This window comes from Hibiscus syriacus, unplaced genomic scaffold (assembly GCF_006381635.1).
Source record: "Hibiscus syriacus cultivar Baekdansim isolate YM2019G1 unplaced genomic scaffold, ASM638163v2 tig00004177_pilon, whole genome shotgun sequence".
In the NCBI taxonomy this organism is placed as follows: domain Eukaryota; kingdom Viridiplantae; phylum Streptophyta; class Magnoliopsida; order Malvales; family Malvaceae; genus Hibiscus; species Hibiscus syriacus.
In genome coordinates, this window is record NW_024062004.1 from 42,893 (window position 1) to 66,498 (window position 23,606).

Consider the following 23,606-nt stretch of genomic DNA (forward strand, 5'->3'; position numbering starts at 1 on the left):
TTTTTTCATAATCTTGTACAGTATTTGAGCTTTAATGGAAGATTGAATAGTCTTAAAGAGGAGGTTGTAAACTATAAAGTAAAAGCAAGGATATTTGATAGGGTCCTGTTATATTCATAGTTGAATCGATTAGACTCTTAAACCGGTTATATTCATAGTTGAATCAATTAGACTCTTAAACCGGTTATCTTCTCCCCTTCTATTTTTCCATAACCTTCCCCAGAAAACCGTCTAAACTCCACCGACCCATGCCCTCCTCTCCCTTGGGCTCGCCGACGAGCTCTCGGTGAGAACAATCCGATAATAAGAAAAAAAATATTACATTTTGCTGAAGGATTTATAAGTGAAAACTGAAGTTGATGAAGAAAAGGGTTTTGTTTTATGCTTCTGGGTTTCTATCTTCAACTTCTATTCTGTATATCCCGAAACCATTCTTGAACAGGTTTAGCAACTCAAAATTTGATCTTTTTGTGTTAGGGAAATCACCCATTTCTCATTCCTTGTTGGTTTTTGTTCTGCTTTTGTGTTTTTTATGTGATTTAATGAGTAGTTTGCAAGAAGAAATTATTAATCACGTCCTATCTTTCTTGGTTTGATTTCTTTTCTGTTTGGATGTTAGGAAAATACTCATTTCTTATTTTTCTGTTCCTTTTAATGATTCGTCATTGTTTTGTAGCTTCAGCTCTCCTGTTATCACCTACTAGAGCAACAATCTTCATTATTTTGATGATCGTTTTCTTAAATTTGTATTAGTAATTTACCTTTATTAGAGTTTTCGATTTCGATTTTTCTATTAAGTTCGACTTTTTTTTAAATAGGTGTATGCAGAGACTAATAGCATGTCCCCTTTACTTGTTCTAAACGGAAAGACATTGATGCTTTTACCATTGACTTGCCTACTCAAAGAAGCTCCTAGTCCTGGAAACACTGATTTACGATTAACCGCCGAGATTGAACAAAACCAAAACAAATAGATACATGTCGGATACGAGGTATCATATGTTGCACCTTTATTTGTAGTTTCATATGTTACTTTAATATTTTGCCATGGTGTTTGAAATGTTCGAGATAGTTTTCGGAATGAGTGAACATAATGGATTGGTTTTATTTGGTCCTATTGATATAACTGAGCTTTGTTTCCTACTTGTTTTCATCATCTATTGGGAGATGCACATAAAATTGATATAAAATTTTAAAATGTCTCCCAATATTGATGTCGGATTGTGAAATAAATAAAGTAATAGGTTGTTAACTTGCATGCCACTACTTTAGTCTAAGCAATAAATGTTCAAGCCTGATAGAACCGGCCAACTGTAAAGACATTCAAACTCAAAAGTAAAAGGATATTCTTATCTTGGTATGAAAATATTGCTGATATGTTAGCTTTTATCCCCAATCTTTAGCATTTGATGTGGTAATATAGCCTATTTACTCTGAATTTGTTGTAAAGGCAAATTTTCTTTTCCAAGATTTGCATGTACAAGCTTGAGTATGTGTTGAACATGGGTACTTAAAGACTAAGAGTAGCTTAGAGTATATCTTGCTCATTTCACAGAATACAAGACAGTTTTTCAACCTTATTGATTCCTGAATGATATGAGTTTACCGCTCCTTATATTTTATCTTAACTTATATTTTCACAGGCATATCGTTGTCGGATCTTTTCCTTGGATGTTGTTTTATTAGATATCTTTGGGCAGCCAGTAAACAATGAACTAGAGGTAATTTAGTATTTAAGTTTAATTTCGTAGTACAGTTTTTACCTTCAGCACCTAATTTTTCACATTGCTTGTTGGAAAGGTCGTGGCATCACTCTTGTATGCTTTTAATCGGTTACCCGTTAAGAAGATAAATGGTGAAGAACCTCATCTTCTAGTTAGTTGTGATGGAATTGAATTTGCCTCTTCTGATCGACCTGTAAATTATCAAATGGGCGGGCATCCTTTAAACTGAAGATCTCCAAGGTGGTAATATTAGATTTAGTTTGTGCTATACTTTGTTCAATACGTGTGTTTTTTCGGTATTTTTATAAATTTCTTCGTGGAACTTATTCCATGAGAAACTAGTCCGTAGTTTTTCATTCTTCTAGAGGCCTTTTTTTGAGGAAAATAATGTCTTCTGCTGATGGTAACCGACCCCATGTAATATAACTGCAGCTAAACTACTTCTCAAGCACAGAGGTTACAATATTTTGTGTAGCTAGGTTGGTTGAGTTGAAGTCCGGGTATAAATTCATAATGTCTCCACTGATAAGCACATAAGCTAATAATTAAAATGTTCATTAATTACAATCTCAAATAAATACAAGCACATCTGATAAGTTTCACAAGCTTATCCAAAAGTTGGCTCATACGAATGATGAAATATATATATTTTTGCGAGAATTTGACTTTCAGTAACATATTTTATATATGCTTGTATTTATGATTGCCTGCGATGATTCTCCTACCATGTGTGTCGCAACTTTGGATATGGTGCTACACTTGTAATGTTTAGGTTATTCATTAACACTTGTTTTTGGAAGACATTGCAAGGGTTAGTTTGTACTGTTTAGTAACTGATTATTCTATGATATTTTATCCTATAGTTAAGTTGTATATCCAGGTCAGTTCATCTTAATTTGTTTGTACTTATGAAACAATGCTAACAAACAATTCTTATTTGTATTTGTTTCTTGGGTTAGCTCTTGAACAAAACGTTTTAGTTCTTACTATTTTTATACGTTTTAGATTTCCTTTCTCCATTGTTCGGTTATGGTCTGTAGAAGAACGATTTGAGAAAATTGAATTATGATAATGGGTTTGGATCGAACTTTTGAAATTAAACCCAAGTTTCATTACCGTTTTCCTGTCATTTTCCGGTAACCAAACCAATTGTATTTGTTTAAACTTCAAATTCTCCATATGTTATTATATGCCTTTATTCCTTTTTTATACTAGGAATTGAAGTCAAGCTTGAAATACCACACCCTTATAATTCCGGCAGTGTTCGGGGAAAGCTTCACATTACTCGGGTATATTGTTCTGAACAAACAAAGAGCGTTTATATGGATTTGAAAAAGTTGGTTTTTGAGGTTTTGACCCTTCATAATGGAGTGCATTGTTTATATAGCGTATATTGGTTAATAATTGGGGCATAGTTGTTAGTTCTCTGAAAAAATAAATAAACGAACATAAATACAACACTAAAAATTAAATGAATACAAATTAAACATAAATACTTATAAAAAATAAATAAACAAATACAAATAAAATCATATTCATTCAAACTTAATTTATTTACCCCAACAATTATGTATCAAAATTTTTATGCATCATCTTCGTTTTTACTATTTACGCTTAAAAATTTAGATTATCTCCAAAAACTAATCCTCAACAGTATCAGTTCAAAAATTTGGTTTTCGCTACAGCTTTTAATGTTAAATAGGGCATCATTTTCACCTTACAAATAGTTCAAATAATTCGGAAATAAGTCAAATTTCAGACATGCTTACAATAATTCGGACATAGCCGAATTAGTAATCTCATGACCGATATCTTAGAATAATTCGGACATGGTCGAATTAGCAACCACTTAAAACTGTTTTAGAATTCTCTTTAAATACATGTAAGCTATTCCACTTGTATTTTGTATATGATCTGAAAGAAATTAATGGTCTAGTATGTTCAAAGTTTGGCCTCTGTCGGTTTTTGTATGTTCGGAGAGAATTACAGGTTGGGAAACATGAATTATTGGGTTGCTTGCTTTTCGTAATCAAGAGTTAAGTACAAATCATATTAGAACTGAGCATTAATAATTTTATTAAAATATTAGCAAAGATAATGATGAATCACGGTGAAATATAAAATTATAGACAATATGATTTTTAGTGTTATATTTTCTTACTTATTTGAATTATGTTTTTGTAATATAAATTCATGAGATAAATAATAATGATAAAGTATGCAAAATTAAGTATAAATATAAAAAATAAATAAATACATAAATTATTGTATATAGAAGATATAATAAATATTATATCTTAGATAACAAAAATAATTTACATCCTTTTATTAATATAAATATCTATGAAGAATTTTTACAATGTAAACATTTTGTTAAATGTTGATGTAAAATTTTAATATATTTTTACATAAATTATGTAAAATTTAATATTAATTAAAATTAAAATAATACATTATATATTTAAATACCCAAGTAATATATTATCAACAAATAGAATTTTTATATAAATAATTTTTATTTAAATATTTAGAATTTCACTTGTTAGAAAATATAGAAGAATGACAATTTGGTAAAATATACATTTTAATAATCTTTTATTCCTTCAACCAAACACTGTAATCTTACATTACTGCCAAACTAACCAAACACAGTAATGTAATATTCCAGTAATTCTATTCCCTGTTAATCTTTTATTCCCACTGGTAATCTTACATTCCGTGAATCAAATGCACCCTAAAAGATTACTTCCCTTGGTAATGATATTTCCCGCGAACCAAACATCCCCTTAAGATCGATAGCATGACCCTATTTTGGATAAAAACAATGTATGATTGATTATAAGGGTGTAAATGAACTGAGTTTGAACGAATAAGATTGTACTTATATTCATTCATTTTTTTCTTAAGATATTCATGTTCGGTTCATATTTATTTAAAATTTTAATATCGTGTTCATGTTCAATTTTTAGTTTTTAAGATGTTCGTATTTGTTTCATTTAGCATTTGTAAACATGTATATTTAACTTTCATTAATATATTCGTTTAATGTTCGCGTACATATTCATCAACATATTTATTTAGTATTTATCAATATGTTTATTTAACATTCGCTGATATATTCGTTTATATGTTCATAAATGTTAACTAAAGAAACAAATAAAAAATTCAATAAAATATATTCAGTTCGAGATAGTTTAATTGGATTTTTGTGGTGATTCATAATTTGTTAAAGATAAAAAGAGAGCATTGATTGTTGTGGGGACCAGCTCACGTCCTTAGGACTCATAATAAAAAATAAAAGAAGAAAATTAAATAAACGAACTTATAAAATAAATAATATAAAAAAACTTTCAAATTACTTTTTTCATAAACATAAACGAATTAAATATATATTTGTTTATATTAATTTATTAAATAAATATAAAAATTTATTTATACTTATTAATTTAATTTAATAAATAAATATTATACAAACAATTTATCAAACACTCTACTTTCCTTATTAATCGAAAGATCTATAACACTGGTCTATCGAAGGCATTGCAAAATCGCTTTCATTTTTTTCTTTCTAAAATTTCGCATGAGATGATTAAATATCTCGCATATTATATTTAAAAATCATCATTTATTTTTCATCCATCGTATTGTTCTTAAAATACTTAAAGTGATTTTATAGGTACAATGAATACAACAATGTTCCATGTACCACATTCATTAGTCAAAAATATTAATAACATAGAGGATTGAAAAAATCTATAATATGCATTAATAATAGATTAACTAAAATTATTATCTCTCTTATATGAACTCGATTATTGTTTTCGACGTTTAACATACATGTGTAAAATTATTAAATCAGACATGACATTTGTTTATTGAAAGTACTGCTAAAATACTCCCATCCTTTATATATATATAACATGTTCACGGATTATCATTTTCTTTTCATCTATCATATTATTTTTTAATATTATATTTCTTATCACAAAATAATCTATATGTAATTACATTTAAAGTTATTAAAAATCATTCATCGTCATATTTTATTCCTTATTTCTACTATTATTATATAAAATTTCAATTAATATCATACAAAAATTCAATAAAATGTTCTTCACCATCATTAAAAACTAACAATCACAATATCACACCCATACTTCAATGACTTACTAGAGAAATGCAATTTCAAGTCAAAGTAGTATTGACAGTCTAGAACAACATGCAATCCAACCATTTCAATTAAATCAAAATATTTTCCTAGGATAATTAAAACAAAGTAGAAAATAAAAAAATATTGTCAAAGTAGATGATGTTTGAATTTAATTACGTTGTATACAAAAGATCAATAAATTATATCTACATAATTATTTGATTATTAATTTTTTTAAAAATTATAAAATTATTATCAAACACTCATAAAATAATTAATATGACGTTATAATAACGATAAAATTTGATTAATTTAATGATTGTTTTATAAAATAATTATTATTTTATAATAATTTAATAAATATTTTATAATTGCTTGGTAAATTTAATTATCGCTTTATAATTTTTGAAAGTTTATTGATAAGTAATTATTTAAATATTATTAAACGACCTATTGTATACTTCACCATATAGAAAACCATTAAAACATCATATATGCTTTTTTTTCAAGTTAAAATCCTATGGTAATATTGATATAATAATTCAAGTTTTTTTTCCTAGTCAGAAGATAATAATTCAAGTTAATATAAATAATTTTATTTGTGGTTTTCTCCAAACAATTCCGCGATTACGGGTTGTTTTTTTGGTGTCCTTCATCGCCCGCTCGCAAATCCATGGCTTGATCCAATCCCAGAAAACGTCCACCTTTTTCTTGAGTTTTCGTTTTGAATATGCACCGTTCAAATTTTGGGGTTTTCGCCGCCGTCGGGTCCCTTTTCCGTTTTGTTTTGTTTGAATTCGCAGATTCACAGGGTTTTCTCTGATTTCAGATCTGGGTTCTTTCTTGGATGCGATTTCGCTGCTAAAGTTTTGCAAAGATGTTTTGGCGTATGACTGGATTGTCAACTGCGTCTCCTGTGAGTTTCGCTTTTTTCTTCCTCTGTTTTTTTAGCTAGGCAGAGGTGTACGCCATTTCTCATGAATTTGATTGAATTATGGATTTTCTTATTCTTTTTATGCGTGGATTTCTTTTTGGCTGCTGGTAAATTACTAGAAGAATAATAATGCCCTGAAATATTATGTTTCAAAGTTTGGAATTCTTCAAAAGCTACAAGTATTGGGTACTCCTCCTCATTGTTAGAATATTGGTACAATGTAGACTAAAGGGGCGTTTAACTCCGTACATTGTTCCATTCAAATCAAGTACATGGATTAGACAGCATTTATTACGGGATAAAATGAGTACTCTGCTTCCTTTGGAATCAATTGGCATGTTTTCAAATTTAAATTTCGATGTTTGTACTTTTGCATCAACGTTTTCAATATTCAATTACCTCTATTGAGAGATTTGGATGAGTGGATTGGAGGACAATATTGTCTACATTAATATAGTTTAGATTTGCAAAAGGAATAGAAATAGTAGGACCCTTTGTTTTTCTTTGAAGTAAGTGAGAATCTGTGTGGAATCTTAAGCTTACTTTATTATTTTAGTTGCAGCAAAAAATAATCTGCAGAATTTTTTTAGGATTTTACCCAGGCGCCATGTTTTTCTCTAGAAGCCTAAGATAGCAAATCTGTAATAATTGTTTATATTTTAAGTTTTAGATGGGGCAGATGATGTGTGTTTTCCGTATGATTCCTGTTGTAGAATGAAATGATATTCAAGGACCAAGGCCATTTTCTGTTAAAGCATTTCTTAGAAAGTATGGCTTTTGTTCTTTTATTTGGTTTTCTTTTGACAATTTTTTGTTTTTGTGATCAATGCAGATTGATACAATTCTAGATAAGGATAATTTTACATTGGAGGAGCTTCTTGATGAGGATGAAATTATTCAGGAATGCAAATCCCTCAATGGACGGCTTATAAACTTGTATGCTGTCTAGTCTCTGCATATGCTTGCTTCCTTTATTGTTTCAACTCATAGCATGTTAAATTGTTCTGTACCATCATGTTCCAATTAAACAATAATGTGCTCATGCAGTGCTTTTAAAATCTAATCACCATGCAGGTATTTTAACATCCTTTGTAATAGTTTTTGCTTTTCACTACACTTTATCTCCCAACCACTGCTTCTTTTACATCGAAACACATAGCCCATTATTAATTCCTATCTCACCAGTTACCACTACAATAATTAATTCTTCCATTAATGTGCTTTAATTTTACTGGTAATCCAAATGGATCCTTAGAAGATGAAATGAAAAAAAAAATCCTGAAGGACATAAAGGCGACCCCAAGAAGATATCAACAATTTCAAAGTAAAAGCACAAAGCCCAGTGTTCAAAAACTGTGTCATGGTTTATACTTGGAGCAGGTCAAGCTAAAGCATTTTTACCACCTGTACTAGAATGTGAACCCATCCAAACCTGTAACTCATTTTCAATTAACGGGCAACAATCCAATTTCTATCTAAAATTGCATAAGCCATGTGCCAAAGTTGTCTTGCCCACTGGCCAGTTCTTAAGAGATGATGGGTCAACTCAGCTTCTTTTTTTGCATAAAAAGCATCTATTATGCTAAAGTTCCCTTTTCTCACTTTGCTTCCATATCAAAGAAAATAACCTTAGTTGGGAACTCGACAGATGATGTAGATGGCTTGAATTTTGGCAGGGTTGGATACTTGCTAAGTTGAATCTGTACTTTGCAAATAGTCTGTATATCAATGACTAATTTTATATCTATGCTTTGTTTTTTTTTTCACTGTTGTATTTGTTCTTATCTGCAGTTTGCGGGATAAGGCTCAGGTTGAACAACTTATACAATATATTGTTGTAGAACCTCCACAAAATGCTGATAAGAAGCAAATTTTCAAGTAGGTTTTAATAGTTTTAGTTGATCAGATTGTAACCCTATTCCCTTGATATTACTATATACATAATGTTTTGTAATGTTTGCTTTGTGTGATTGTAGGTTTCCTTCAATTGCATGTGAGATATTTACATGTGAGGTTGATATCATACTAAAAACATTAGTAGAAGATGAGGGAGTACGAAGTTGACCCTTTTATTTCCCCCTTTTTTGTGGTTGTATTTTTATTTATATTAGTTTCTAAATCATTTTGTGCTTGCTCCTTTTGCAGTTAATGAACTTGCTATTTTCCTTTTTGAATAAAAATCACTCTCATAGCACCCAGCTGGCAGGGTACTTCAGCAGGGTATTCTGTTCTGAACTCTTGAGATATTCATATGTTTAGAATTGTAGCTCTTTTGCCTTTAATTTTGTTTGCTCTGTTTAATTCAGGGATTAAAAATATCTTGTTATGTATTTTCTTATTTGATTACTTTTTCTTGCTAGGTTGTCATTTGTCTGCTGTTGCGGAAGACATCGTCATTCATGCAGTATATTAAGGTACATTTAAGATTCTATTAAACTTGATTGAGGAATCCCTTATATATATTTATTCTGCTAAGATAGTTATGATGATTTTTTGGGTGCTATTACATGACATTTATGTGAATACTGTCTTACTTTGGTATTATATATTGACAGTTTGACACATATCATTCTAAGAATGAACTTTAAATTTATATTTGCTTTTTTTTTTTGTTGATAGAATTTATATTTGCTTTCAAAATCTGATTCGGTTTTAGTTTGAGTATTTCGGGTTGTTATTTGTAAGGGTCTTCGATGTTTTTAAACATTGTGTAATTTCTCGGTTATTAATGAATTTTGAGGCACTCTTTTCCTTCTTCCGCTGATAAAGGAACACCTTTCGGCGTTCCTTCAATCATGAAGGAGGTTTTTAACGATGCCTCCACTTCCTATCAAAAAAATCTGATTTGGTTTTAAACAAATAGTCATCTTAGAATCAGGACTTTGTGATAAGCATTGCAGTTTGGTCAATCTAACTATTGAATTCAGTTGTGCCCTTCGTTTTAGGGGTAGCTTCATCTATGATCTTGTATTTTCTCTTTTGTAATATTGTTAACCCTTATCTCAATGATTGTCTATCAGTTAAATATATGTAGTATTAAAAATCTTGAATCGATTAAAAATCCAGCTTCTTGTACTCCTTTGGTTAAAGCTGTGGTGAATGATATTTCTAATATAGTGTTAAAGAGGGGTGTGGTCATTAGGCATATTAACAGAGTTGCCAATCACAAGGCAGATGAGTTTGCCAAGTTGGGTATGGGATAGGATTGACGAGGGGGAAATATGTACGATATGGTTGGTAGTTTGTATTGGGTTTTGTTGTATGGTGGTTGGAGTATGATTGTAATTGGTCTGTGTACTGATGCTGTATCTGTTTTTTTAGCAATAAAATTATTGGCACTCTTTTCCTCCATCCAATGTCCGCTGATCTATCTTTGTAGATCGGCGGTTATGATGGGGTTTTTTAACGAGGCCATCTTTATATCAAAAAAAAATCTGTAGTATTGTTAATCTTTTTGTCCATGATTGTTTAAGCATTGGAGGTGTTTTCCCTGTTGCACATTCCAAATTGGTAGGAAATTCATGGTTTCCCCTAAAAAATGTATGTTCCCTCATTAGGAAGAGGATTCTAAATATCAGCTTGCTGAATTTTGGTGGCAGTTTGCTGTTATGTCAAGCATCACCTATATGGCTGTGTTGCAGTTGTTGATGCTTATTTTGTTTGTAATGCTTTGTATAAGGAACATAGCTGGTCTCGTTTTGAATTCAATCTGTAGTTGCCATTTTATCATTGATATTGATTGGCTGCCTTCATGATCCTGTGCAGGGTCATCAGGAAATTGTTGAGATGCTAGTTGACCTGATTGGTATAACTTCCATAATGGAGGTTAGTGTTTCTTTATCTTTATTTTCTCTCTCTTTCTCTCTCTCCATATATGGACCTATTTTTTTTTTACTCTTTTTATTCTCTGTGCGCATTTAATTGGGATTTCTTATGCATTTGATTTTTCTTCCAAATTTTATGTTATCAAAGTATTTCTTTTTGCAATGAATTAAATAAGCTTTGATCTCGGATTGCCACTTCCGACCCTACTGAGAGGATTTTAGTTAGCTTATGAGAAACATTCTTTGTTAAGCAGGTTTTAATACGTTTGATCGGTGCTGATGAGCATATGTACACTAACTACATGGAGTCAATGCAATGGATAGAGAATACAAATATATTGGAGTTGATTGTGGACAAGTTCAGCACAACAGTAAGAGCCTTTAACTGTTTGAGCATACCAAAATGTGTGCTTTTCTTCTACTTTGGTAAAATGTGGTTGTTACTTCTCTTCCACACCTTTATGTGTGGGATAGGTGGAGGTTTTCTTGAACTTGTGCCCTGGCTTTATCTGCTCATTTTTTATTTTTCCTTCATTTTTTAGGATGATATCTCTGATTTTGTCCAAGTATTTGTCACTTTCTATTCCTTCCACAGTTCAGCCCTTATGCAAGCGAGGAGCCTTAGGTTGAAAATATGTTAGCATCAAACAATGACTTCTAGGGTAGAATTTGAAGTGATAAAATGCGGACATTTTCTTGTCTTCTAGTTCAGGGCACTTTTGGAACGACTAATGTACACTCACACTAAGATATGTTTGTAAAAATGTGCAGAAGAATTAACAATTTATTAAATCTTATACTACTTCACATTTTTAAAGTATTTAAAACTTATTATTCCTTATGTTGAATGTCATGTTTTATTCATGTAGTTCATATATAAGAATGATAGAGATGATAAGCTGATTATTTGCAAGATATCTTGGAGTGATTCCTAGATAAATGTTTTCTGATCTTTGAAGAGTATCACTGACTTACATTTATCAAGGGCTTGTGATTTAGGTGTTATTTCATTTATTGTTTTTTAAATGTGGTTCTCATTGAAAATTGTTAAAATGTATTTTACAGGACTCTACTGAGGTGCATGCAAATGCAGCTGAAACCTTATGTGCTATAACACGATTTGCTCCTCCTGGTCTTGCTGCCAAAATTACAAGCCCAAAGTAAGTGTTGTTTTTTCTTCTCATTTTTTCTTTTAGATTTGCTAAAGTGTTCTCCGAATAATAAATAATTTAATTCTGGTGTTTTTTTGGGTGCTGTCGTGAAGTTTCATGGGAAGATTATTTCGTCATGCTTTGGAAGACTCAAGACCAAAATCTGTTTTGGTCAATTCTTTGTCTGTCTATATATCTTTGTTAGATCCCAAGAGGCTAACATTGGGTGTATATCGTACGTACAACCACCAAGTCTCTCCAGGTTCAACAATATCTGCAAACCCTAAGACAGTTGAAGGCATGCTGGAGAATTTAGGTGAAGCCATCTCTTCTAGTTTACTATAGCTGCATGACAAAATCCTTTTGCTGACTCACCTTGTTCGTAGTTGGAAAAAGAATTAACTGAAGACGTTACAGGGGCTTTATTTTCATAGCATATGATTTATTGTTATTTGTATATTCCACTTAGAGTTACTCTTTTGAAGCATATTCTCAACTACTAGAAGGAAAGGAAGAAAAATCATCAGCATCCCACTATTTTCTCATGACATAAGAATCACTGGAAAAAATTAGGGACTTGGGTATTATACAATTTGGAAATGGTGATATGAAAAGCTTTAAAAAATTAGGATAGAATACAGTGGGATACAGCAATAAAAAGTGTTTCGTTAATTTAGATAAAAATATAAGTAATTTGCAATAAAAAATCTAATAAAAAAATTGTATATGAACATTTCAATTGTATGCTTATTCTTGTAGTTGTATTGCATATTCAATATAATCTAATCCACATCACAGCTTCTCTTTCCAATCAAGGATTACTACAATTTATTGTTCCTTTCATTTCCATGCCCATCCATTTCTCAGATCTGTCCCTTTCTGTCAGATATGTATCTGAATGTGTCAGATGCATATAAGTATCCGAAACTAATAGGGCTTTTACTTTGGGGATTCTGACCTGTCTGTTCTTCATAATTTATGAAAGATGCTTAAGTAGTTCATTATGACTGAGCTTATACATCAGTCTTATCTCACAGGATAACTAATAATTCATCTTAACATGCTGCAGGTAATTTGCTGAAGCTCTTGGACATTTCATCATCAGAGTCAACCTTATTAACAACTTATGGAAAGTTACAGCCCCCGCTTGGGAAACACCGTTTGAAGGTACTTTGCTTTCAAAGTTACTTTTTTTTTGTGTGTGGATTTTGAGGATCAAATATGTCTTTTCTTTTTTGGTTCCTGCATGACTCAGCTTTAGCTGATGAACTTCATAATTTATATACCAATCCACTTACAGTCTATTCATGGATCACTAAATGCACTACCAGAAACCTGATGGGATTATTTATAATTGACATGTGATTCTCCAGATTGTAGAGCTTATTTCAGTCTTGCTGATGGTTGGAAGTGAAGCTGCTGAAAAGGAATTGATTCAACTGGGTTCTGTGCAAAGAATTCTGAACTTATTCTTTGAGTAAATTTAAGATTCCTGCTGTGCATTGATATGTTTGACGGTTGGATCCTATTTTTCATTCCTTTGGTTCTGTATGCAGGTATCCATACAACAATTTCTTACATCATCTTGTGGAGAACATAATATTGTCATGCTTAGAGAGCAAAAATGTTCCACTTGTTGAAAATCTTCTTCGTGAATGTAACCTTTTGGGAAAAATACTTGAAGCCGAAAAGAATTGCATGTTAGCTTCTGATCCAAATATGGTAGTTATCCTATCTTATTGGATCTGTGTTGGAAGAGTTGTTCTGTGGCCTATTCTTTTGTTCTACATTTTTATTGTTTGAACTTGTTAATTTTTTACCTTCTGCCTGCTCCCATCTTTATTTTAATGCTGAAGTGGTTTTTGGTTTTCCTTTGGTCCAATCTCCTGCAGCCAACAGTTAGTGCTGAAGGTAGAGCACCACCAAAGATGGGGAATATTGGTCACTTGACTCGTATATCTAACAAACTTGTTCAGCTCGGAAATAGCAATGGCGAAATTCAGGCATATCTGCAGGTTTTATATCTTTCCTACAGCCTTCATTTAATTTTCTTAGTTACTTTTCAGTGTTGTGTACCCTTGCAATTTACAACACTTAATTGAACTTGAAATATCTTGAATTTCTGATTTAAGAATCAGTAGTAGACCTTGATTTCTCCTATCGACTATTGAGTGATATCTAAAATTTGATCTATACAATAAGGATTCTGCCTCTGCATTTGATTTTGTGACGAATATTAATCATCCATAATCAGGAATTGCATGAAGTGTGGAACTATAAACAATGTTTAGTTTAAGAACTTTCTATCAGCCGAGGACTAAGAAATGGGATTCTGAAACAAAATACAGACCAAATTACAAACCTCCCGAAAAATATGAGAATTTTTTTCATGAAATTATAATTATGGAAGTGCTAAAAAACTGATGTAATAGGTATCTTTTTATGTATAAAGAAAAAAGAGTTACCGTTTTACTTTAACACTGTCCCCAGTGGAAAAGTTATTGTCAACTTTGAAAAAGCTCAAGTATAGGGAGACAGCCTTCTCCCATGTCATTAACTCCTCTCCTTTACCCTAACTTTGAACCTTGAGATCTCCAAGTTCTAACCTCTGGGATGATCCAAGGGGAAAAGTTTTATCAATTGCTGCCAGATGCAAAATGTTTTTTCCCGTCTCAGTGGCCATGTTCTTAATTGTTTTTCTTTTGTCAGGAAAATAGTGAATGGGTTGATTGGCAGAAGAATGTTCTATCAAAGCGTAATGCTATTGAAAATGTTTACCAGTGGGCTTGTGGGTATGTCATCTTTCTCCGATTGTTGTTTTATTTCACATTTGTGCGGCTGTCATCTGCAGTTGCCATATTTCTGTGTGAATTGAAATTTTCAGCATGACTAAAACTAAAATTCTGCAAGGTAGAACTTTGTTGACATCACCATTGCCCCTATAGCTGTGTTGATCCCCATTGACATTATTGTATAGCCTGCTAAATAGTCACTTTCTATAGCCTGCTAAATAGTCACTTTCTTTAGTTGGAGAAGGGTGATAGTGTTGTAGTAGAACTGTTCTGCAATATTATCAATAAACACTAAAGGCCTTGAAGTCAATGGATAAGGTAAACGTTACTATTATATTGTTTTGAAATGACATGGATGAAGGTTAATGAAATTACACAAACTAGAAGAATGGTTATTAATTTATTGGTTGGAGAGCAATATAATGTTGGATTTGAAAATAATTTTTGCATAAGCCTTAATTTTCTAGTCAATGTCCCTATGCAAGTTGTTCAAGGTGTCAAACTTATTTGCCTGAGTTGTTAGGAGCTTTGAAATTCTTCAGTTGCTCCATTAGCGGACATATTTTTTTTATAGAAGTTGGAGGTCTCATTAAAAACTCCCTTCGTATTCGGTCACTTACTAAGAAGTATGTTAACGAACATTGGAAGGAAGAAAAGAGTACCTCATAGTTTATTAATAATAATACCCAATACATAAGACAACACGGAATATCCCATTAGCGGATATTTAGAACTGTCTCTTATAGTGAGTCTGCTCAAGAGCAAGTTATATATAGAATTATAAAGTGTAAACAGATGGTACGACTTACGAGAGAAGAAAAGCATGGATGATGTAGGTATTCACATAGAGTCCTATTTTCAAATCTAAAATAGAATGATTCTCTGATCCTTTAAACTGAATTTTGAAAGCTTTTTGAAATGTTAAAATGTTTTAGGTACACTGATAATCATCTTTCTGAGCAATGTAAATTTGTTCTGGATAATTATTGCATCTGTTTTAATGTAGTCACTTGGGTGTGTTCTTGGTCAGTTTTCTTTATTGCTGGATGGTTATAATTGAACTCTTGTGAAGTTATGAACTGCTTAGGATATTGGGGTTTTGATATTCTGAAATATTCCTAGGGAATTGATTTTAATATTTTTATCACTGAATGACTTCTGTGGTTCTGCCTTTCTTTTTAAAATCAGTCACCAAACCTGGAAGCATGAATGATTTTGAGTGTCAGGCATGATTTGGATGAGTTTTTGCAACTTGAATTGTTCATTTGCATGCCAAAAAATTGAGACACTGACAGGAAAATGCATAGAAAGATTCTTCAAGTTGCTGTTACCTGCTGACTCTTTTATTTGATATATTATTTATGACATTTTTTCTCTCCGAGTTTTATTTGGTTTAATCAATTTTAACAGGAGGCCGACTACATTACAAGACAGGAGAGATAGTGATGATGATTACCAGGATAGGGATTATGATGTTACAGCTTTGGCAAATAACTTAAGTCAGGCATTTCGATATGGCATTTATAATAATGATGATATGGATGAGGTGCTTTCTAGAATTCTTGTACTAATCCAGCCATATTTGTGTTGTATTTATCTACTTGTTGAATGCCAGGACCAAAAGAATTAGTATCTAAGACAGAAATTATATTTTAGAAATAAGCAATTATTTTACATTTTAAGGTGATGCATTTATTAGTTATACTGCAATTCATGAGACCTCATTTGCAACAATTTGTATTATAGAACGACAATCTGTCTTATGTTAGAACTACATTTAATACTATTCGACATGTGTCAGTGAGTGGTTCTTGATTATCCCTAAACATTAGCTAAAAAGGTCTTGCTGATTTTTCCAAAGCTGCTTGTGTTTGTTATTGTGGTTTTCCCTTATATTACTTCGACTCTTCATTTTTTCATGAAGTACTTCTGTCTGACATTTGTGCTTGACATCCATACTGGACATATATATGAGATATGACTTTCTAAGGACCCTTCCAATACACGGAAAACTTGAATAAAATTGAACATATCTGTGTTGAACACATATTTGCATCTAATATTCATATTTGAGTCCGAGTAACAGGTTTTCCCTACTATTCTCATATTACTTCCGCAATATCTTTATCTTCTATTTCCAAACCAAACTTGTTAGCTCTTTTAATTCAATGTCCTTTCTTTTCTGCATTTAGTTCAGATACCGTTTTATTTCATATATTTGTCTCTGTTTTCATTCTGTTAAATTAGTAAACACCCTGATTTCAAATGCACTGCTTGTTGTTAGTTCGCTGGTCTCATTTTTTCATGTATGCGCTGCTGTTTTTTAATTTGCTGATATCATTTTTTTCATATATTTCAGGTACATGGCTCACTTGAACGTGATGATGAGGTATATGTTATGTTCTGTGATCTCAATTTAAAGTCTGTAGCTGGAGAATTGGTCATTTGAATAGTTATGTAAGAAAAAAGTTAGCTAAAATTTATTATGAAGACTCTTCCTCTCTGTGCTTTTCGCTCTAGTTTTAGTGCAAAGCTGCGAATTCTGGCTAATGATTTTGCATTCTTTTATCATCAAGAGAATCCCGTGTTGCTCAAATTCTTTGTTTTCTTACCTGTGTCCGACACCCATGTTTAAAGCATATGACCTTCCAAATAAATGGAAAAAAATAGAAGAAATTAAACATATCAACGTCGGACTCAATGCCTAAGTAACTTGAAGAACATACCCTCTCCCTGACACTTATTTTTCATTTCTTTTCAATTTTATCTTTTTGAATAATAAAAAACATCTATTCTGATTATACTTTTCAGGATGTTTACTTTGATGATGAATCTGCTGAGGTTGTAATATCTTCTTTACGCCTAGGTGATGACCAAGAAAGGTTGGTTGAAATCTTCTTTTGAATGAGGTGGTCGGAATTAGAATTTCATCACTTTGCTCGCTATTGTGATATATATTTTGTGTTAACTCATTTGTTTGATCTAATTGGTGGGGCATTTTCTGATCTGCTGTAGTGGTTCTCTTTTCACAAATTCCAACTGGTTTGCGTTTGAAGATGACAGGGTTTCAGGTGAACATTCAACTGGTGCTTTGCCTTGTGCATCACCTAATACTGATGAAGCTGATGTTGTCAATGGTAATGGTGAAGATGATAAGAAGGTGGTTCGAAAAGATAATGACTTGGATGATACGGCAACATCCTCTCCGCTACCTGATGCAAAATTAGAAGTTAGCTCTGCTGATCTGTCTGACAATTCTAAGGAAGCTGTACCCAATGCAAATGATAAACTACCTTCTTGGGTTGAATGGAGAGATATCTCAGATGGCGCCGGAGCATCTCTTTCTGATGGATATGCTACTGTACGAAATGGTGAACTGCAAGTGAAACTGGAGGATACAGGCAGTGGTCATGACCCGGATGATATTACCAAACCTTCTCCATCATCATCCTTGGACAATACAAGTGAAACTGCCTCGGAGCCAAAAAATGAAAACCTTGGTTCAAGCCCCCAATCCAGTGATGTCAGTCCAAGTCCACCAGTTATTGAGGATGATGAGACAGCCTCGGGAACAGGGTCTGCCTCTGAGGCTGCTGAAGAGGTGACGGCGGCGAAGGAGACAGTGAACTAAATGTATATTCCAAAAAAAATGGTTTAGTGGATCTACTCATTCCGTGGCGACATTGATCTGATGAGAGCTATGGAAACTGCTTGGTTGACATTGAAGGATGCAGCTGTTTTCACATGACCATCGACGCAATCCTTAACCGGGAATTGTTGTTGTTGGTTGGAGTTGATGATTCTTTATCCCCCACCCATGCAAAGTTTATGTATTTTGGCAGATTCGAGAGCAGCAGGTAAATGCAACATTTGATCTGCTGTATAGGTTCTTCTTGTGAATTCAATCAGGAAAATGTTTAGTTCAAGATAAAAAAAAACATGTTAATATGACATAAGTTGGACCTTTTTTCCATGAATGTCAAAGGGCCGATTATAGGTACGATTTCTTATGAATTGCCTTTCATTTGTCCTTTGCTTCATGTACTTATTTAATAATGTTTTATATAAAAATAATATTCTCGGTATTTAATTCATTAATTGATTAATTCTATTCAAATTCCGCAAAGACTCGTATAAATCCATTCTAAAACTTTTAAATTCGTTAAATGTGTTTTCAATTAATTTATGCAGTTTCATATTATATAAATAAAAAATAATGTATTATAATATCAATATTAAAAAGTATATATGGTATTTTTTTATAAAAAGTTTAGAAGTTTTTTATGTTACTACATTATAAATTTAGTTTGAAACACGTAGTAAGTTTTTTTTTTTGAAAATTTACATGAAAAAAAGAATATTTTATATGTGAGAATAAATATTTTAAAAATTACTCATATTTTCTTAACAAATAATCACTAGATAAATTATTTGATTTGTTTTGATTTTTAATGTATAAAAATATGTAAAGCATATTTAAAATTTATATCGAACTACTAAGAAAAAATTAAAGAAACGGCGTCGCCTAGATACCCATCTTTCTCGGAGGTGAAAATCTAAATTATTTGCTCTGAATTCCAAAAACTTCATATTGTATTTTATTATTGAATTTTCATAGCAATTTAACTTTCTGAATCTCTGGTTATTCTACGGGGAAAAGTGAAGGAGTGATTAAAAAATGCTTGGTAGGTTGTACGGAGATCTTCCGCCGCCGTCCGATGAGGATAACCAGCCGAGCAGTAACACTACGGTATGGTCAAGCAGCACGAAGATGGCTCCTCCGACTCTCCGCAAGCCTTTCTCCGGCTTTGCTCCGCCGCAGACCATCCTCAGATCCCAAAACAAACCCAAGAATCCCGTTCCCAAAACCACCACTTCTTCCGTTACCTCCTCCATCTCACCCTCCCCCGTGGAGATGTCAACCGAAGGCATGGTTCAACAACAGCCTGCACTTGTGGGCGTCACTTCCAGTGTAATAGAAGAGTATGATACGGCCAGGCCCAATGACTATGAGGAATACCGGAGGGAGAGGAAGAGGAAGGCTATGGAGGAGGAGATGAGGAGGGAATTGGAGAGAAGACGGAGAGAAGAGGAGGAAAGGGAGGGGGAAAGAGAAAGAGATTTAAATGGTTCAAGGCTGAATATTTCAGGCGAGGAAGCTTGGAGAAGGCGTGCAGCTACGAGCGGCGGGGTTCCAAGGTCCCCATCTCCGCCACCGGGAAAAGCTGAGGGTTTTACTATTGGAAAGTCGGAGACAAGTGGACTGAGAGTTGGGGCAGGCGGGCAGATGACTGCCGCCCAAAGAATGATGGCCAAAATGGGGTGGAAAGAAGGTCAGGGTCTTGGGAAACAGGAGCAAGGGATTACTACGCCATTGATGGCCAAGAAGACTGATAGGAGAGCTGGTGTAATTGTGAATGCCAGTGAGACTCCCAAGCCTGACAAGAAGGTTAAGAGTGTTAGCTTCAATGGCCCCCCTACTCGTGTTTTGCTGCTTAGGAACATGGTAATGCCTAATTGCTCATCTACATTCCTTTAGATGCTCCTTTTTATACTTGTTTTACATACATGCCATATCTGATTGCAATTTAAACTTCACTGCTCAAATGTGTTTTTCTAGCTATGTCATCCGTAATCCATGTCCCAATGCATCGGATATGAGTATGTTGAAAAAATGAAGACTCGGAGTACATAGCTCCCTAGTATATTCTAATATACTGTAGCTCATTATGCTTTTTGATGCTTGCTGTTATTGATTATAGTGAGTGAACTGTAAATTCCTCTAGGCTCATTCCTGCAATTTTGTCCTTGTTTTACTTATCATATCCGGTTGCAGTTTAAACTTTGCTGCTCACAGTGTGTTTTCCATCTATTTCGCTCAGACTCACGATTATATTATTTTTTAAAAGATTTCCATGATGGTTATAGAGGATAAGTAGCACATTAGCCATGTTCGAATGCTTAGGATTTGAGTATTTTGAGGAAAATGAAGAGTTGACATAACGTAGCTTTCCGGCATATCCTTTTTTATGCATTCTGTTGCTTGCAGCTTTTGACATTTGCCTTTGATTGTTGTGACTGAACTGTAAATTTCTCGATGCTGCTTCTTGCAATTTTGTCCTTGTTTTACTTGCACTTCACTGCTCAAAGTGTGTTTCCTAGCTATATTACTTGGTCTCAGGTTTAAGTGTTGAACGTATATTCAATTTTTTTCAAGTTTTTTCATGTATTTGGAGGGTCCTGGAAAATAATATCCCCAAACCATGTCCAATATGTGTCAGATATGAGTATTCCAAGAAAAATGAAGATGCTTAGTAACATAGCTCAAAGTTGCTATTGTACAATTTTGATTTTAACTTTTTGGTTGAAATATTGTTTTAAGGTGCTCTCTTTGGTCATAGGTGATGCTCATAGCACATTGTAGCTATGGTCGTTTTCCCTGTAGTCCTTTTAGTGCTCGCCACATTGCACTAACTACTGGACTTTTCTTGTTTCAATCTGATCTACTTTTAACTGTATACGTCCCATAGGCTCTCCTACCAAAAGACTGCTTGAGGAGGAAGATTAAGTCTTCCTTTTTCTTTTCTTTTGGTTTCTAGTCCTCTAACTTCGGTTGTACTATTAGTAACTTGGAGTGGAACAATCATTGCATCTGTAATTATGGATTAAATATTTTACCAATTGCATTGGTTATTCCTACCAAGAGTTTCTGCAGGAATAGCAGATACTGTCTAATTCTTATTGTTAACTGCTAGAGTTTCTGTTTGCTGGTTTATTTTTTCCTGAAAGCAAATCTATTGTTTGTACCAAGCTCTGCTAAATTCTTGGAAGCTTTATGAATTTGATGATTAGCTTGCATTGTATTGATTCACATTAGTGAGATAAAAGGTATCTTTTTTTTAGGATTTAGTAGAATGCTAATGTTGGTTGTGGATCCACTAATTTTGTCTGTAATTCAGTGCTGCTTATGTTTTATTTAATCTCCTTTTAGTTCTATCCCTTGTCATTTTGAACTATGTTTTCTCCAGTTCTTTTGTTTTCTTATAGATCCTTGTATGACTCCCATGTTTGATATATTTTTAGACATGGATATGGGAAAACAGAGGATATAAAGATATTTTTTGCTGTCTTAATGACTGCAATCAATAATGGTGAGAGTGGATAACTATTTACTTTTTGAAGGTTGGTCCCGGTGAGGTAGATGATGAATTAGAAGACGAGGTTGGATCCGAGTGTGCCAAGTATGGAACTGTTACCCGAGTTCTGATATTTGAGATAACAGAGCCAAATTTCCCAGTCGATGAAGCCGTCAGAATCTTTATTCAGTTTGAGAGATCAGAGGAAACAACTAAAGCATTAATTGACCTCGATGGTCGTTTTTTTGGGGGTAGGGTTGTTAAAGCTTGCATTGAGAGATTTAGTAAGAATGAGCTCGCTCCGATGCCGGGGGAAATTCCGGGTTTCTCTTGATGCGGTATTAAAGTCCCAAAGAAGGTCAAAATTTTCTTCCCAGCTCTGCATTGATAATCAATGGAAAGACGGTTACGTTTCCGAGTAACGCTATAGCGGAGAATGGAGTCCGTTTATTTCATGAAGTGGAAGCAGCATCCGAGCTTTGAATTAGGTCGAGTTTCATGTAGACGTCTCATATTGAATGAATGAATGCTTGTAGTGCTCAACCCCAGCATTTTGCATGGGGTAAACATAAGTTTAAATTTTGACATCATTATGTATTTCATTAGGACCGTGCTTTGCTCTATGGAGTCGAACTTTTGTGCTAATAATGCTTGCTAAAACTCAATCTGACCAAGGTCAAAATATTAAACAAAATTGAGTTTGGAATAAATTAATATATATATGAAAATTTAAATATTTCATCATCAATCTCATAAGTAAAATAAGAATTAGAATGTAGGGTAAAATATTTCTAAGGTCACTAATTATTAGTTTGGTTATAAATGATTTTTTTCCTTCTAAAAGTTGTAATATAATTAATTAATAAAGGGTTTTGTTTCCTCTAAAAGTCCTGAAATATTTTCATGATATATGTGTGTTGTCAAGAGTTTTAAATAATTTTGAACAAAAATTAATTTATAATCATCCCATTAAAATATTTTTATAAATATTTCATCATGTTGTTAAATTAAAAAAAAATTATTTTATAATCATCTCATTAAAATATTTTTATAAATATTTCATCATGTCGTTAAATTTATATAAAATAATTTTAAGGGTTAATTACACCAAATATCACCAACCTTTAGACGTTGTATCGTTTATACAATTGAACTTCCAATTTCACCAGTTATAACATTGAACTTTGATTTCTGTTTTAGTTATACCACTAGATCGTTAATAGTCGGATCAAAACGATGTTGTTCTAGTGAGGTGTCCATATCGACAATTGTTTGCCACGTTGGTAGTCGTCAACCATGTCATTGTGTCGTTAACGATTCAATGACATAATTGAAACGAAAATTAAAGTTCGATGTTATAATTGGTAAAATTGAAAGTTCAATGATATAAATTATACAATGCCTAAAATTCAATGGTATCTGATATAATTTACCCTAATTTTAATCACTAAATATATATTTTATTAATTTTATCCTAAGTTAAAATAATTTAATAAATTTATTAATTAATATTTAAAAATTATATAAATTTAGTTTATCATCAATCCAAGTGAATCTATCAAAACAAATAACATTCGACCTAAAAGAAAAATAAACAATTTAGTAAATATTTTCTACTTGGAATAAAATTTATAAAATCTATGAATTTTAAAATTAAAATTATTATTATTCTTTCTAATATTTAACATTAATGACATAAATAACAGTATTTTAATTAAATAATTTTGTCAAAATAATTAAATAATTAAATTATAAGCTAAAAATAATTTATTTGTAACCGATTATTTAATGACGTATATTTTATCCCAATACATATGTAAAGTAAAATCAAGTAGGCATTTGAATGCAATGCACGAAAACATACTTCTTTTAAAACCATTACCTCGATTTTCTCA

The 23,606-nt window shown here is 32.4% G+C and overlaps 2 protein-coding genes and 1 long non-coding RNA gene across 5 annotated transcripts; all 3 read left to right on the forward strand.

The window, feature by feature from the left end:
* The first annotated feature begins 159 nt into the window (after positions 1-159).
* LOC120191851 lies at positions 160-2,231 on the forward strand. Its single transcript, XR_005522735.1, has 4 exons — positions 160-442; positions 819-992; positions 1,644-1,721; positions 1,801-2,231. It is a non-coding gene; the product is annotated as an uncharacterized LOC120191851 (long non-coding RNA).
* A 4,208-nt stretch (positions 2,232-6,439) lies between these two features.
* On the forward strand, positions 6,440-18,513 carry LOC120191865 (serine/threonine-protein phosphatase 6 regulatory subunit 3-like). Of its 3 annotated transcripts, XM_039194758.1 has the most exons (20): positions 6,440-6,790; positions 7,641-7,744; positions 8,600-8,686; positions 8,785-8,860; positions 8,954-9,028; positions 9,169-9,222; positions 10,574-10,633; positions 10,887-11,003; positions 11,698-11,792; positions 11,897-12,099; positions 12,853-12,950; positions 13,157-13,260; positions 13,340-13,505; positions 13,676-13,798; positions 14,493-14,575; positions 15,986-16,121; positions 16,935-16,964; positions 17,387-17,457; positions 17,591-17,646; positions 17,725-18,513. In XM_039194758.1, exons 1-20 carry the CDS (start codon positions 6,752-6,754, stop codon positions 18,204-18,206), a joined length of 2,259 nt encoding a protein of 752 aa, XP_039050689.1. In that variant the 5' UTR covers positions 6,440-6,751; the 3' UTR covers positions 18,207-18,513. The 3 variants fall into 3 exon arrangements, with proteins under 3 accessions (XP_039050689.1, XP_039050682.1, XP_039050685.1); XM_039194751.1 differs by having other exon boundaries at positions 17,591-18,513; XM_039194754.1 differs by having other exon boundaries at positions 17,639-18,513.
* Positions 15,221-22,189, forward strand: LOC120191888 (DNA-damage-repair/toleration protein DRT111, chloroplastic-like). The gene is made up of 3 exons (XM_039194765.1): positions 15,221-15,233; positions 19,241-20,081; positions 21,758-22,189. Exons 2-3 carry the CDS (start codon positions 19,254-19,256, stop codon positions 22,043-22,045), a joined length of 1,116 nt encoding a protein of 371 aa, XP_039050696.1. The 5' UTR covers positions 15,221-15,233; positions 19,241-19,253; the 3' UTR covers positions 22,046-22,189.
* Positions 22,190-23,606: the final 1,417 nt, after the last annotated feature.

Excerpts from the sequence above, each read along its gene's own strand:
- LOC120191888 (XM_039194765.1), top strand. The coding sequence starts at position 19,254 with ATGCTTGGTAGGTTGTACGGAGATCTTCCGCCGCCGTCCGATGAGGAT. Across the intron at positions 20,082-21,757 it reads TTTTGCTGCTTAGGAACATG|GTTGGTCCCGGTGAGGTAGA; the intron begins GTAATGCCTAAT and ends TACTTTTTGAAG.
- LOC120191865 (XM_039194751.1), top strand. The coding sequence starts at position 6,752 with ATGTTTTGGCGTATGACTGGATTGTCAACTGCGTCTCCT. Across the intron at positions 9,029-9,168 it reads TGGCAGGGTACTTCAGCAGG|GTTGTCATTTGTCTGCTGTT; the intron begins GTATTCTGTTCT and ends TTTTCTTGCTAG. Across the intron at positions 14,576-15,985 it reads GTTTACCAGTGGGCTTGTGG|GAGGCCGACTACATTACAAG; the intron begins GTATGTCATCTT and ends CAATTTTAACAG.